At 43.4% G+C, this 14,885-nt stretch overlaps 1 protein-coding gene across 1 annotated transcript in view; it reads left to right on the top strand.

Annotated features, from left to right (window-relative positions):
- Positions 1–8,653: 8,653 nt before the first annotated feature.
- The window catches only part of LOC118371084 (chloride channel protein 2-like), a 72,457-nt gene continuing 66,225 nt past the window's right edge, over positions 8,654–14,885 (top strand). Inside the window, exons 1-2 of the mRNA XM_052517725.1 lie at positions 8,654–8,882; positions 14,299–14,452. Coding sequence (XP_052373685.1) covers positions 8,838–8,882; positions 14,299–14,452 — 199 coding nt within the window. The 5' untranslated portion in view covers positions 8,654–8,837. The remainder of the gene's footprint in view (positions 8,883–14,298; positions 14,453–14,885) is intronic.

Below are 14,885 nucleotides of genomic sequence, written 5' to 3'. Positions count from 1 at the left end.
ACATGTTTGTGTGTATGTTTGTTGTGTGTCAGAGTTGAGGGATGATAAGCCAGTGTTTGAGTAGAGGCGTCTGGTGTGGGAGGACATGCAGATGCACTCCAAGTTCCTGGACAGAAAGGTGACATATTTGTTTTCTCTACACCCTACCATTATCCCTTACTATCACCTTTGCCCCTTAACCTTAAACCACTAGTCCCTAAGTTTCTAACATGATGTGTGTGTGTGTTACAGGAGGAGTTGAAGGTGGAGCTTGTCTTGTACCTGCAGTAGAACCCGGAGCTCCTCGCCATGGTGGCCGACTTCTTGCAGTTCCTGTTACTACAAAAACCAAGCGACGTCTTATGTTTGCCCCCAAGGACTTCTCCCCCTTGGGCTCAACCGAACTTCGGGGAGCACTTTCAACACCTCCTCACAGTGAGGACACACACTGTAGCTGCGTCTCAATAGTCTATTAGCTTCCTCCCACAGTCACTTTTCTGAGATCAATACTCTCTCTAAATTCTCTCTTTCTTTCTCTCTCTCGGAGGACCTGAGCCCTAGGACCATGCCTCAGGACTACCTGGCATGATGACTCCTTGCTGTCCCCAGTCCAGCTGGCCGTGCTGCTGCTCCAGTTTCAACTGTTCTGCCTGTGATTATTATTATTTGACCATGCTGGTCATTTATGAACATTTGAACATCTTGGCCATGTTCTGTTATAATCTCCACACGGCACAGCCAGAAGAGGACTGGCCACCCCACATAGCCTGGTTCCTCTCTAGGTTTCTTCCTAGGTTTTGGCCTTTCTAGGGAGATTTTCCTAGCCACCGTGCTTCTACACCTGCATTGCTTGCTGTTTGAGGTTTTAGGCTAGGTTTCTGTACAGCACTTTGAGATATCAGCTGATGTACGAAGGGCTATATAAATAGATTTTATTTTATTTTGTGGTAATTGCAAGAGTTACAGTTATGTCAGTTGGTGTGAATAAAATAATGTATTGTTTCATGTCTTGTATATTTTCTATTTAAAAAAAATGTATTTCTGTTAAGAACTTCATCCTTGAGTATAATAATTTCAGTAACTGCTACTTTGCTTTGGCTCTGATGTGATGCCCCCATCAAAAAGTAAGAATAAAGTTATAAATGAAAGTAATGATATGGTTTGGATAACTTTGCTGCCTTGATTTCCTAGGTATATTATAATGTATACTCCCAACATTTATCAATTAATTAAATCCATCAAAACATGAAATGGCTTAATCTACCAAACAATCATCTCCCACAACACCTTCCCCCTAACGCTCCCCTGTGCGCTAGCACCCCACAAGCACAGAGGCACACCACGCAGTTGTGTGATTGGCTAAAATGTATTGATGACAAATACTTTACTCAGTATGTCCCAATAGAATTCTATGGTCACTCCTAGTAAGGCCAAATTTGTGCGCAATAGACAGGACATGAGGTTACGTTTGATTTGACCATGTCTTGACCATGTTGTGTGGTCTATCTGTGGTCAGAGGGAGCTGAGGTGCAGATGGCAGACAGTGGGAGTGGAGGTGGTGGAGGTGTTTGGGGAGGAGAAGACAGTGGACTCAGAGTTGTACACCGCTGCCACTTGCTACCTGATGGGTAGGACATCACTTCTACTTATACAATCAATCAATCAATCAAGCACAATTATATATAAATATATATATTTATTTTACATCAGCAGTTACATCCAGTTTGTATCACAACAGGCCGTGATTAGGAGTCCCATAGGGCGGCACACAATCGTCCCAGCGTCGTCCAGGTTTGGCCAGGGTAGGCTGTCATTGTAAATAAGAATTTGTTCTTAACTGACTTGCCTAGTTAAATAGTGCTTTTACAGTAACCTGGCCTACACCAGAGACACCCAGGACATACAGGGCACCACTGCTCCTGCCGTCTCTTTCTCTCTGTGATATCATATCCTGTTCCTGTTTTGGGCCAGCCAAATGCAGGTGTGCTCTTTCGTCACCATGAGGCTCCTGCTTCTCTCGCCCCAAATACAAACAGGTACACACATACACAGATACACACACAAACACACACACTATTAGGAATGGTCCCCTATTTACATGTCCATGTGTATGTTTGTTGTGTGTCAGAGGTGAGGGATGATAAGCCAGTGTTTGAGAAGAGGCATCTGGTGAGGGAGGAGGACATGTAGATGCACTCCAAGTTCCTGGACAGAAAGGTGACATATTCGTTTTTCCCTACAGCCTACCATTATCCCTTACTGTCAACTTTGCCCCTTAACCTTAAACCACTAGTCCCTAAGTTTCTAACATGATGTGTGTGTGTGTTACAGGAGGAGTTGAAGGTGAAGCTTGTCTTGTACCTGCAGTAGAACCCGGAGCTCCTCGCCATGATGGCCGACTTCTTGCAGTACCTGTTACTACGAAAACCAAGCGACGTCTTATGTTTGCGCACCTTCAACACCTCCTCAGAGTCAAAGCAAAGTAGCAGTTACTGAAATGATCACACTCGATGATAAAGTTCTTAACAGAAATAAAGCATGGAAAATATATGACATTTTATTTAATTCACACCAACTGATATAACTGTAACTCTTAATTTGAATGAGTTTCAGTGCAGCTCATACAAACAAAAACAGTTGACAGTAACAACAGAATCACACAATAAAATACAAAACATCCATAAAAACAATCATATTTGATGATCTCGAGGGCTTCTGTACATACTAGTGACAAGTGATAACCAGAAGATTATTGATCTCAGTAAAGTGCCTGTGAGAGGAAGCTAATAGACTATTGAGATGCAGCTACAGTGTGTGTCCTCACTGTGAGGAGGTGTTGAAGGTGTTTGGCGGGAGCGGAAAGGAGAGAAGTCCTCACGGGCGACCATGAAGACATTGCTTATTTTATGTAGTAACAGGAACTGCAAAAAGTCAGGGATCATGGCGCAGAGCTGACAGCTGCAGGTACGAGGCATGCTCTGCCTTCAACACACACACACAAATCAGGTCATGTTGGAAATGTATGTTGGAAACGTAGGGATTATTGGTTTAGGGGCTAAGGTGACAGACAGTACATGGTAATGGTAGGCTGTAGGGAAAAACGAATATGTCACCTTTCTGTCCAGGAACTTGGAGTGCATCTACATGTCCTCCTCCCTCACCAGATGCCTCTACTCAAACACTGGCTTATCATCCCTCACCTCTGACACACAACAAACATACACATGGACATGTAAATAGGGGACCATTCCTAATAGTGTGTGTGTTTGTGTGTGTGTCTGTGTATGTGCGTACCTGTTTGTATTTGGGGCGGGAGCAGCAGGAGCCTCATGTTGACGGGAGAACACACCTGTATTCAGCTGGCCCTAAACAGGAACAGGATATGACATCACACAGGGAGAAAGAGATGGCAGGAGCAGTGGTGCCCTGTATGTCCTGGGCTTCTCCGGTTCAGGCCAGGTTACTATTAAAGCACTTTGTCATGGGACCTCTCGAGTGGCGCAGCAGTCTAAAGCGTCACTACAGACCCGGGTTCGATCCTGGGCTGTATTACAACCAGCCATGATCGGGAGTCCCGTAGAGTGCCGCACAATTGTCCCAGCATCGTCCGGGTTACGGGAGGGTTTGGCCGGAGGGGCTTAACTTGGCTCATTGCGCTCTAGCGACTCCTTGTTGTTGAGCCGGGCGCCTGCAGGCTAACCTCGTCATCAGTTGAAGGGTGTTTCCTCCGACACATTGGTGCTGCTGGCTCCCGGGTTAAGCGGGCGGGTTTTAAGAAGTGCGGTTTGGCAGGTCATGTTTTCGGAGGACGCATGACTCGACCTTCGTCTCCCGAGCACATTGGTTATTTGCAGCGATGAGACAAGATCGAAAAAGGGGGTAAAATACAGCTTCCTGCCAGGACCTCCATACCAGGCGGTGTCAGAGGAAGGCCCTAAAAATTGTCAAAGACTCCAGCCACCCAAGTCAAAGACTGTTCTCTCTGCAACCGCACGGCAAGCGGTACCGGAGTGTCAAGTCTAGGTCCTAGAGGTTTCTGAACAGCTTCTACCCCCAAGCCATAAGACTCCTGAACATCTAGTCAAATGAATACCCAGACTATTCACATTGCCCCCCCCCCACTGCTACTCTCTGTTGTCATCTATGCATAGTCACTATAATTAACTCTACCCACATGTACATACTACCCCAGCTAACCGGTGCCCCTGCACATTGACTCTGTACCGGCATGCCCCTGTATTTATTCTTATTTTACTGCTGCTCTTTAAGTACTTGTTACTTGTATCTCTTATTCTTATTTCTATTTTTTTTACCTGCACTGTCGGTTAGGGGCTCGTAAGTAAGCAATTCACTGTAAGGTCTGTTGTATTCGACGCATGTGACTAATAAAATTTGATTGGATGTGTGACGTAGTCACAAAAAAATCCATATATAATTGTGCTTAATTGATTGATTGTACAAGCAGAAGTGATGTCCTCTTATCCATCAGGTAGGAAGTAGCAGTAGCAACACTGCCAAGTGGCTGGGATGTCCTCCACTGAGTCCACTGTCCCCACCACCTCCACCACCTCAACCCACCATCTGTCATCTGCTGTCTGCATTCCACCTCCCTCTGACTATAGACCACACATTAACATTGTCAATACATGGTCAAATCAAACATAATCTCATCCCCAGGCTATTGCGCACAGCGCATATAAGCCTGGGATATCAACTACTCAACGTTGGCCTTACTGGGAAAGACAATAGAATTCTATGGGACCAACTGAATAAAATATTTGTCATCATTTCATTTGAGCCAATCACACGACAAGGTGTGCCTCTGTGCTTGTGGTGTGCTAGTGTATGGGGGACGGTTAGGGAGAAGGTGATTGGTTGGTAGATTAAGGCGATTAAGCCACACCAGGAATATCGCCCGGCATTCTGTATTGGCTAACGAAGGCCAAGTTTGACGCAATGGACCAACATTTGGGCGAAATATATTGATAAAAGTTGCCTTGTCCGAGAGAGATTTAAATGGTTATCACAACGTCACAACAGGGTAAGCCTACACTAAACACAACCCCTATTTTAAGTGTTTCTAAAATCTCCTATGGAAAACAATGAATGGTTGAAAAAACAATTGGAACCATTTCCCTGTTTGACCACTAGGTTATATTGTTTTTTGACACCTCCACTGTGGTGCTCTATTGAGGTGGAACCGTGAGCTCACGCGGGAAAAACATGCTCACAAGAGAGAGGAAACACCCACTTACACAAACAGGAACCGTGACAATTTTTTTCAATGGTAAATGGTATGACTAAACAATCTTATCTATCCACCATCTTTGCCTGAAATTTCACTGTTCAGAAAACAAGAGGACAGACAGTACCATTTGAACGAGCTAGAGGGGTGTGTCATACATCTCCAAGCCACACAAATCCAGGGGTGTAGTGCTGCCGAAGCATGAGGGCTCTCTAACTTTTTTCAATTTGAGAATACACAAAGCTGGTAAAAATATGATTATAATGATTTCTGAAGCTCAATCAATGTCTGGCAAGATCACATAATAATGAATTAGTATTTACAAAAATATAATCAAATCAAAATTGATTGGTCACATACACATATTTAGCAGATGTTATTGCGGTTGTAGTGAAATGCTTGTGTTCCTAACTCCAACAGTGCAGTAAAATCTAACAATTCACAACAATATATATCAATCTCAAAGTAAATTAATGCAATTAAGAAATATATAAATATTAGGATGAGCAATGTCGGAGTGGCATTGACTCGAGTACAGTAGAATACAGTATATTAACACGGCTGTTGAAGGATGAGGACCAAGGTGCAGCGTGTTGAGCGTACATTTTCTTTATTTTAAGCAAAATGATGCCAAACAAAACAATAAATACTACAAAAACAAACCGTGAAGCTTACAAGCAAAGTTCTCTAAACAGAGACAGAACCTCCCACCCCCAAAAGACCAGACAGCGTGGTGTAATGGACTCCTGGACATGGGAGGAGATCCTGGACGGGTAGGGACCCTGGAGGCAGGCTGGGGAGTATCGCCGTCCACAGGAGGAACTGGAGGCAGCTAAGGCTGAGTGGCAACATTACGAGGGAACACGGCTGGCAAGGAAGCCCGAGAGGCAGCCCCAAAAAATGTTTTTTGGGGGGGGCACACGGGGAGTGTGGCAGAGTCAGGTTGGAGACCTGAGCCAACTCCCCGTGCTTACCGTGGCGGGCGTCGTACTGGTCAGGCACTGTGTTATACGGTGGAGCGCCCAGTGTCTCCAGTGCGCGTTCTTAGCCAGGTGCGCTACATCCCAGCTCCCCGCATCTGCCGGGCTCGGGTGAGGATCCAGCCAGGACGGATTGTGCCAGCCCTGCTCTCCAGACCTCCAGTGTGTCTCCTCGGGCCAGGATATACTGTGCCGACTTTAAGCACGGTTTCCCCAGTTCGCCAGGAAAACCCAGTGCGGCCTGTTCCAGCTCCCCCCAGATCATCAGTGCTCCCCCACAGCCCGGTCTATCCTGTGCCTCCTCCACGGACCAGGCCTCCAGTAGGTCTCCCCAGCCTGGTGAGTCCTGTGCCTGCTCCCAGAACCAGGTCTCCTGTGTGTCTCCCCAGCCTGGTGAGTCCTGTGCCTGCGCCCTGTCCGGAGCTGCCAGAGTCGCCTTTCTGTTCGGAGCTGCCAGAGTCGCCCTCCTGTCAGGAGCTGCCAGAGTCACCCTCCTGTACGGAGCTGCCGAGTCGCCCTCTTGTCCGGGGCCCGCTGCGAGGGTTCCCAGTCCGGAGTCGGCGGCGAGGGTCCCCGCTCGAGAGGCCAAGCCTGAGGTGTAGCGGGGTCCACGTCCCACACCAGAGCCGGCACCGCGGATAGATGCCCACCCAGACCCCCCCTATAGGTTTAGGTTTTGCGGCCGGAGTCCGCACCTCAATCAGGGACAGCTGTCTATCGTTGTCTCTGATTGGGAACCATACTTAGGTACCCTTTTCCCACCTGTGTGTGTGGGAGGTTGTCTCTGTTGTAGTACTTTGCTTGTGAGCTTCACGGTTTGTTTTTGTAGTGTTTATTGTTTTGTTTGGCGTCATTTTGCTTAGAATATAGAAAATGTACGCTTACCACGCTGCACCTTGGTCCTCATCCTTCAACAGCCGTGACATATGTACGAAATGAGTGAAACAGTATGTAAAAACATTATTAAAGTGAACAGTGATTCCATGTCTATGTACATAGGGCAACATCCTCTAAGATGCAGAGTTGAGTAACCGGGTGGTAGCCGGCTAGTGACAGTGATTAAGTTCCGGGCAGGGTACTGGGTAGAGGCTGGCTGGTGATGGCTATTTAACAGTCTGATGGCTTTGAGATAGAAGCTGTTTTTCAGTCTCGGTCCCAGCTTTGATGCACCCGTACTGACCTCGCCTTCTTGATGATAGCAGGGTGAACAGGCAATAGCTTGGGTGGTTAATGTCCTTGTTGGCAATTTTGTTGGCAATTTTTCTGAGAATGAAATAGACTACAGATTTTTTTTTAGTGGGGTGATTTTCCTGGTGAACATTTTCCCAGTGTCTTGGAAAGTAGGTTTGTAAAGCAGGATTTCCTCTAGGATTTGCCCTGTGCTTATAGCTGTATTTAGTTTATGTTTATCCTGAAAAGAATTCCCTATTCCTTACCAATGAAAAGCATACCTATAAGATGATGCAGCCACCACCAAGCTTGAAAATATGAAGAGTGGTACTCGGTGATGTGTTGTGTTGGATTTGTCCCAAACATAACGCTTTGTATTCAGAGCAAAAAGTACATTTCTTTGGCACATTTCTGCAGTATTACTTGAGTGCCTTGTTGCAAACAGGATGCATGTTTTGGAATCTATTTTCACTCTGTCATTTAGGTTAGTATTGTGGAGTAACTACAATGTTGTTGATCCATCCTCAGTTTTCTCATATCACAACCATTTAACTCTGTAACTCTTTTAAAATCATCATTGACATCATGGTGAAATCCGCTCTGGAAACTGAGTTAGGAAGGACGCCTGTACCTTTGTAGTGACTGGGTGTATTGATACACCATCCATAAAAAAATTATGTTAACCACTATTATTGAACACGGAATGAGTCCATGCAACTGATTATATGATTAGTTAAGCATATTTTTACTCTTGAACTTATTTAGACATGCCATAACAAAGGGGTTGAATACTTATTGACTCAAGATATTTCAGCTTGACATTTTTTATACATTTCTAAAATGTTCTACAAACGATATTCCAATTTGCCATTATGGGGTATTGTGTGTAGATCACTGACACAAAATCTCAATTTAAACCATTTTAAATTCAGGCTGTAACACAACAAAATGTAGAACAAGTAAAGGGGTGTGAATACTTTCTGAAGGCACTGTAAGTATGCCAAACTTGGTATACCAAACTTGATGTTTGAGGGTATTAAAAATATACGTTTCTTGAGACAACATGTATGGGCATAGGCAGACGTTGCAATTGGAGGATACATTTTATTAATATTCTATAATAATATTCAATAAGCTACATCTATCGGTGCAAACTTTGATTGCGAAATAATGAAGTCACTAACTTTTGGGGGCGCTCCCGCACCTAAAGCACTACACACCATTGCACAAGTCCCGCCTCTGGATTGAAGAGATTTGGGGATATAAAATGAAGGAATTTTGTTAAACAGCACTTTTGAGTTCATCTCGTGAACGTCATCAGCTTCACGACACGTTAATCCGCGTAGTGTTCTTGTCACTAGCAGACAAGAGAGAGCTTTTGAGTCTCACTCCTACCTCAAAAGAATTCCTCATCCTCATCTCTCGCACCTCTCTGCCGGTAGCGCGAGCCACACAGCGCAGCCATGTCCAGCGACGATCAGCGGGGGCTACATTATGAACAAACGTTGGTAAGTTAACTTGTTGCTCGCTGAGAAACGCTTTTCTCCGTTCTCTCAATATACAATACCAGTTGAGCGTTCATCAGCTACATTTTTGCCACTTCAACGAGTTCAAGGGCGCCAGGGTAGCCTAGTGGTTAGAGCGTTGGACTAGTAACCGGCAGGTTGCAAGTTCAAATCCCCTAGCTGACAAGGTACAGGCAGTTAACCCACTGTTCATAGGCCGTCATTGAAAATAAGAATTTGTTCTTAACTGACTTGCCTAATTAAATAAAATAGGTATAAATATATTTAAAGAAACACAGTGAAATCGGTGTTTGTTGTCCGTTACATTTGCTTGAGCCAGTGTCGTTCACTGTGTTTACGTCGAGAACGGCTTTAAAGTTTTGGGCTCGCACCTAGACTGGTTTTTACGTTTGGTAAAATGAGAGGTCACAAGAGGTTTATGATTTCTCTCTCACATATGTTTTATTTATTAAAAGGGGTAGGGGGCGTATTTTAAAACACTGCATGAAATGGGTCTAAGGTCGTTAAATTATTCACAATGTGCATAAGGTGAGTATTGGTAAAGTGGGAAACTTTTCTGAAAATGTGCTAACAGGTGTTGTGCCGAAAATCTCCCCCTGCCAGAATCCCCCCTTCGCGTGAACGCGCACACACTAAATTCTTCATTACTGCGATTTTCTTGCTCGTATAGAGAGTTCTGCTCTTCAGTCCGTTGTCAGTTTAGTTGCGCTTCATATAAAATGTTTTTATGGCGTTTTGGATCGCGGGGGAGGCACTAGTAATGTCTGCAGTTTTCGGTTTGGCTATTTGTTTAAAGTGTATTAGTCTGTAAATAAATCTCTTTGTCAAAATTCCTTTTCTCTCCCATGTCTTATTCGACTAGTAGTTGTTCTGAAATGTTTATTGCTTGCCAACATTTTACTCCCTCTATGTTTAACACACATACATTGAGTATTAATTTCAGTTGCCTATCCTGACGTGAAGTTTGTTCTATAGAAAGTATTTGACTGATGTGTGCCACAGAAAGTATTTGACTGTAGCCACAAAATGAAGGAAATCTGAAGGGGGGGATTCTGGCAGGGGAGAGGTTTTTCGGCACAACACCAGAACACCTTACATAATCATTGCATTGTCATAACCCCCATCATGATACCGTTCTAAATATCTTAAGAACTCTACTTTACTATACAAAAAACTTTTTTTGCCGTCCATACTGGTATTTTGGGACACATTGATTGGCAAAGTGGGACACTTAATTCTTTATTGTAAAGAAGGATACATAAGAGAGTATATGAGTCATTTCCATATTTTTATGATAAACTTCAATTATTCATACAAATGAAATGTATTAAAACATTCTTTAGGCAGTTTTGTAGAACATTAAGCATGATAATTTATTATTATTACAATTATGATGATTATTATTATGATGACTATTATTATCATCATCATACTTGATTATAAGTATATGATGTAGCCTATACAGTGCATTCTGAAGGTAATCTAATGATGTACGACAATTTAAATGCCATTTCTTTAAAAGTTTGGCAACTTCATATAATAATTTAACATTATACGTCAATATAATGTGCTTTTGAAAATATTCAGACCCGTTGACATTTTCCACATTTTGTTACGCTTTATTTAAAAAATGTTTATTTTTAATTTTTAAATACTCATCAACCTACACACAATACCCCATAATGACAAAGCGAAAACATGTTTTTCGCAAATGTATAAAAATAAAAAATATATATCTTATTTACATAAGTATTGAGACCCTTTGGAATGAGACTCGAAATTGAACTCAGGTGCATCTCGTTTCTACTGATCATCCTTGAGATGTTTTTACAACTTGATTGGAGTCCACCTGTGTGACATGATTTGGAAAGGCACACACCTGTCTATATAAGGTCTCACAGTTGACAGTGCATGTCAGAGCAAAAACCAAGCCATGAGGTTGAAGGAATTGTCTGTAGAGCTCAGAGACAGTATGAGGGGGGGGTGTACCAAACCATTTCTGCAGCATTGAAGGTCCCCAAGAACCCAGTGGCCTCCATCATTCTTAAATGGAAGAGGTTTGGAACCGCCAAGACTCTTCCTTGGTGCTTCGCTATATCAGCTCACTCAGGTGCTTCGCTATATCACATTTGACATTGTCCGTAAGCTTGAGTTCATTTGCACACAAAAAAAGTATACAATGAGGGAAAGACCTGTGTGTGGTCCTTGTTAATGCAGACAGAAAAGAGCTCCAACTTCTTAACCATAGCCTCAATTCTGTCCCGCACATTGAATATAGTTGCGGAGAGTCCCTGTAATCCTAGATTCAGATCATTCAGGCGAGAAAAAACATCACCCACATTTTTTATTTTTTATTTAACCTTTATTTAACTAGGCAAGTCAGACAGGCCAGTCGTGTGAAACTCATCATCATGCAAGCGGTCAGACAAGTGAAAATTATGGTCAGTAAAGAAAACTTTAAGCTCATCTCTCAATTAAAAAAAATATGTCAATACTTTGCCCCTTGATAACCAGCGCACTTCTTGTATGTTGTAAAAGTGTTACATGGTCGCTGCCCATATCATTGCATAATATAGAAAATAGACGAGAGTTCAAGGGCCTTGCTCTAACAAATTTAACCATTTTCACTGTATTGTCCAAAATGTCTTTTAAGCTGTCAGGCATTCCCTTGGCAGCAAGAGCCTCTCGGTGGATACTGTAGTGTACCCAAGTGGCGTCGGGAGCAACTGCTTGCATGCGCGTTACCACTCCACTATGTCTCCCTATTATGGTTTTTGCTCTGTCAGTAGAGATACCAGCACACCTTGACCACCAAAGTCCATTACTTTAAAAATATCCTCTCATGTTGTCCTGGTTTCCAGTGGTTTGCAGAAGATGATGTCTTCCTTAATTGACACCCCATAAACGTAACGGACATATTCCAGGAGATGTGCCAGGCCGCCATGTCTGTTGACTCATCCAGCTGTAATGCATATACTTCACTGGCTTGTATGCGAAGCAGTAATTGTTTCAAAACATCTCCTGCCATGTCACTGATGCGTTGTGAAACAGTGTTGTTTGATGAAGGCATTGTCTGTATAGTTTTTTTTGTCCTTTTCCCCCAGCATTGTCCCAGTCATATCCACGGCAGCAGGAAGAATTAAGTCCTCCATAATAGTATGGGGCTTGCCTGTCTGTAACGTGTGTGCTGGGAGTGGTGACCTAGAGGCCGGAGAGGGAGCACACATCTTAGCCACTCGGTAGCTCACCATATAAGATGCTTCTAGACCCTTTTTATTAATGTTATCTGTTACTTTTATACATGTCTTACTACTCGAAAGTCGTCTTTATTCTCGCTCCAAACACTCTGTGGCTTATTTTTCAAATTGTCATGTTTTGTTTCTAAATGTCTGTGCAAGAGTGAAGGTTTCCTGTGAGAGAGTAACGGTTAATGTGACTGGATGTTAATTATTTGACTAGGCTACCTGTATTTGACATTGTGTTGTTATTTCGCTGAACATTAGATGGTTTCATTTTAATTTTAGCAGTGAAACGAGACTACTCATTCGAGAGAAAAAAACTCACCCAAATGTACAGCCCCGTTGGAAAATGTAAATGTACTGTTTGAAAATGTGAAGATAATAAAAAATAAAAATTGAAATGTGAATCACATTTTTATTTGGCTTACCTCCGACGGCATTGCGACCCCAGTTTGGGAATACCTGTTCCAAAAGGACAACCATCTCTGCAGCACTCCACCAATCAGGCCTTTATGGTAGAGTGGATAGACAGAAGCCACTCCTTTGTACAAGGAACAAACATACTGCTCATCATATATCTGCTGCAGAGGGACAAGAGAGAGCCATGAGAAAACGAGGTTTGATCAGTCATGGAAATAAAAGTGCAGAAGACAAATTGGCTACCTATTTAAAAAGAAAATGGAGAACAAGCTATGAAGGAAAAATACTGGAGTTTTGGTGCAGGTACAACAACTTAGTGCAAAAATAATATTGCAATATTATATTTCGTAAAACATTATATTTTGGTATGTAACTATATCGATTCCCCCCCATCACTACTCTTCCTCCCCCTCTCTCATATATCCTACCTGTTGCTCTGGCTGATACAGTCCTATACACTGTAGATATGGTCAGTTGTTCTGGCTGATACAATCCTATACACTGTAGATAGGGTCAGTTGTTCTGGCTGATATAGTCCTATACACTGTAGATAGGGTCAGTTGTTCTGGCTGATACAGTCCTATACACTGTAGATAGGGTCAGTTGTTCTGGCTGATACAGTCCTATACACTGTAGATAGGGTCAGTTGTTCTGGCTGATACAGTCCTATACACTGTAGATAGGGTCAGTTGTTCTGGCTGATACAGTCCTATACACTGTAGATAGGGTCAGTTGTTCTGGCTGATACAGTCCTATACACTGTAGATAGGGTCAGTTGTTCTGGCTGATACAGTCCTATACACTGTAGATAGGGTCAGTTGTTCTGGCTGATACAGTCCTATACACTGTAGATAGGGTCAGTTGTTCTGGCTGATACAGTCCTATACACTGTAGATATGGTCAGTTGTTCTGGCTGATACAATCCTATACACTGTAGATAGGGTCAGTTGTTCTGGCTGATATAGTCCTATACACTGTAGATAGGGTCAGTTGTTCTGGCTGATACAGTCCTATACACTGTAGATAGGGTCAGTTGTTCTGGCTGATACAGTCCTATACACTGTAGATAGGGTCAGTTGTTCTGGCTGATACAGTACTATACATGGACCATCTACATAGACCATACTTAGACTGTCATTGCAATGTGCCATTGGGACCCATTCATTCAACAAGATGTCTAGAAATGTCCTCTACAGTATGTGTAAGTAAACTAGTGTTATGGAAGAAAGGGTTGTCTCGTGTGAGAACCAGTCCTTGCTCTAAGTACATGGCATGTTTTGTATATGTTTGTGTGTGTGTGTTACCTACTGCTCTCCCTTAACCCTTTCTGTGTGTTCTTCCAGATGTATGGTCGCTACACACAGGAGTTGGTACTGCTCTCCCTTAACCCTTTCTGTGTGTTCTTCCAGATGTATGGTCGCTTCACACAGGAGTTGGTACTGCTCTCCCTTAACCCTGTCTGTGTGTTCTTCCAGATGTATGGTCGCTACACACAGGAGTTGGTACTGCTCTCCCTTAACCCTTTCTGTGTGTTCTTCCAGATGTATGGTCGCTACACACAGGAGTTGGTACTGCTCTCCCTTAACCCTTTCTGTGTGTTCTTCCAGATGTATGGTCGCTTCACACAGGAGTTGGTACTGCTCTCCCTTAACCCTTTCTGTGTGTTCTTCCAGATGTATGGTCGCTACACACAGGAGTTGGTACTGCTCTCCCTTAACCCTTTCTGTGTGTTCTTCCAGATGTATGGTCGCTACACACAGGAGTTGGGGGCGTATGCTAAAGAGGAGGCAGCTCGCCTGAGGGAGGAGGGGGTGCGGAGGCGCTCGGTCACAGAACGCTCACGCTCCCTGGAACTTCTGGAGAATGACAAGGGCTGCTGCTCCAAGTGTCGCAGTGAGTACTGACCAATACTGACGACTCAAGCTGGACATACTGTAACCAGACCATGTTCTCTGACCAGGTCTCTCTCTGTCTCTCTTTGTTACTGTGAAACAAGTCTCACTTCACATAAACTTTGCCAGATACCATGTAGTTACATTGTTACTAACATAAATAAACAGGAGTGTATTTAAGGAGGGATTTGGGAGGGAGTGTTTTTGAGTGTTTGTGCAGTCAGTGTGTGTGTGTGTTGATGTTTATTTGCTAGTCCAGTGTTTGTGGTGTGTGAGCCACCTCATTCTGTTTACTGTTGATGGTGATAATAATTATTAATATTTTTGTTTTTGGTAGACTGAACAGCCTGTTAACTAGAAATAGACTGCACGTGTACAAAACATTATGAACACCTACTCTTTCCATGACATAGACTGACCAGCTGTATCCAGGT

Source organism: Oncorhynchus keta, chromosome 1 (genome assembly GCF_023373465.1).
Source record: "Oncorhynchus keta strain PuntledgeMale-10-30-2019 chromosome 1, Oket_V2, whole genome shotgun sequence".
Lineage (NCBI taxonomy): Eukaryota > Metazoa > Chordata > Actinopteri > Salmoniformes > Salmonidae > Oncorhynchus > Oncorhynchus keta.
This window is presented reverse-complemented; position numbering and strand designations above follow the sequence as displayed.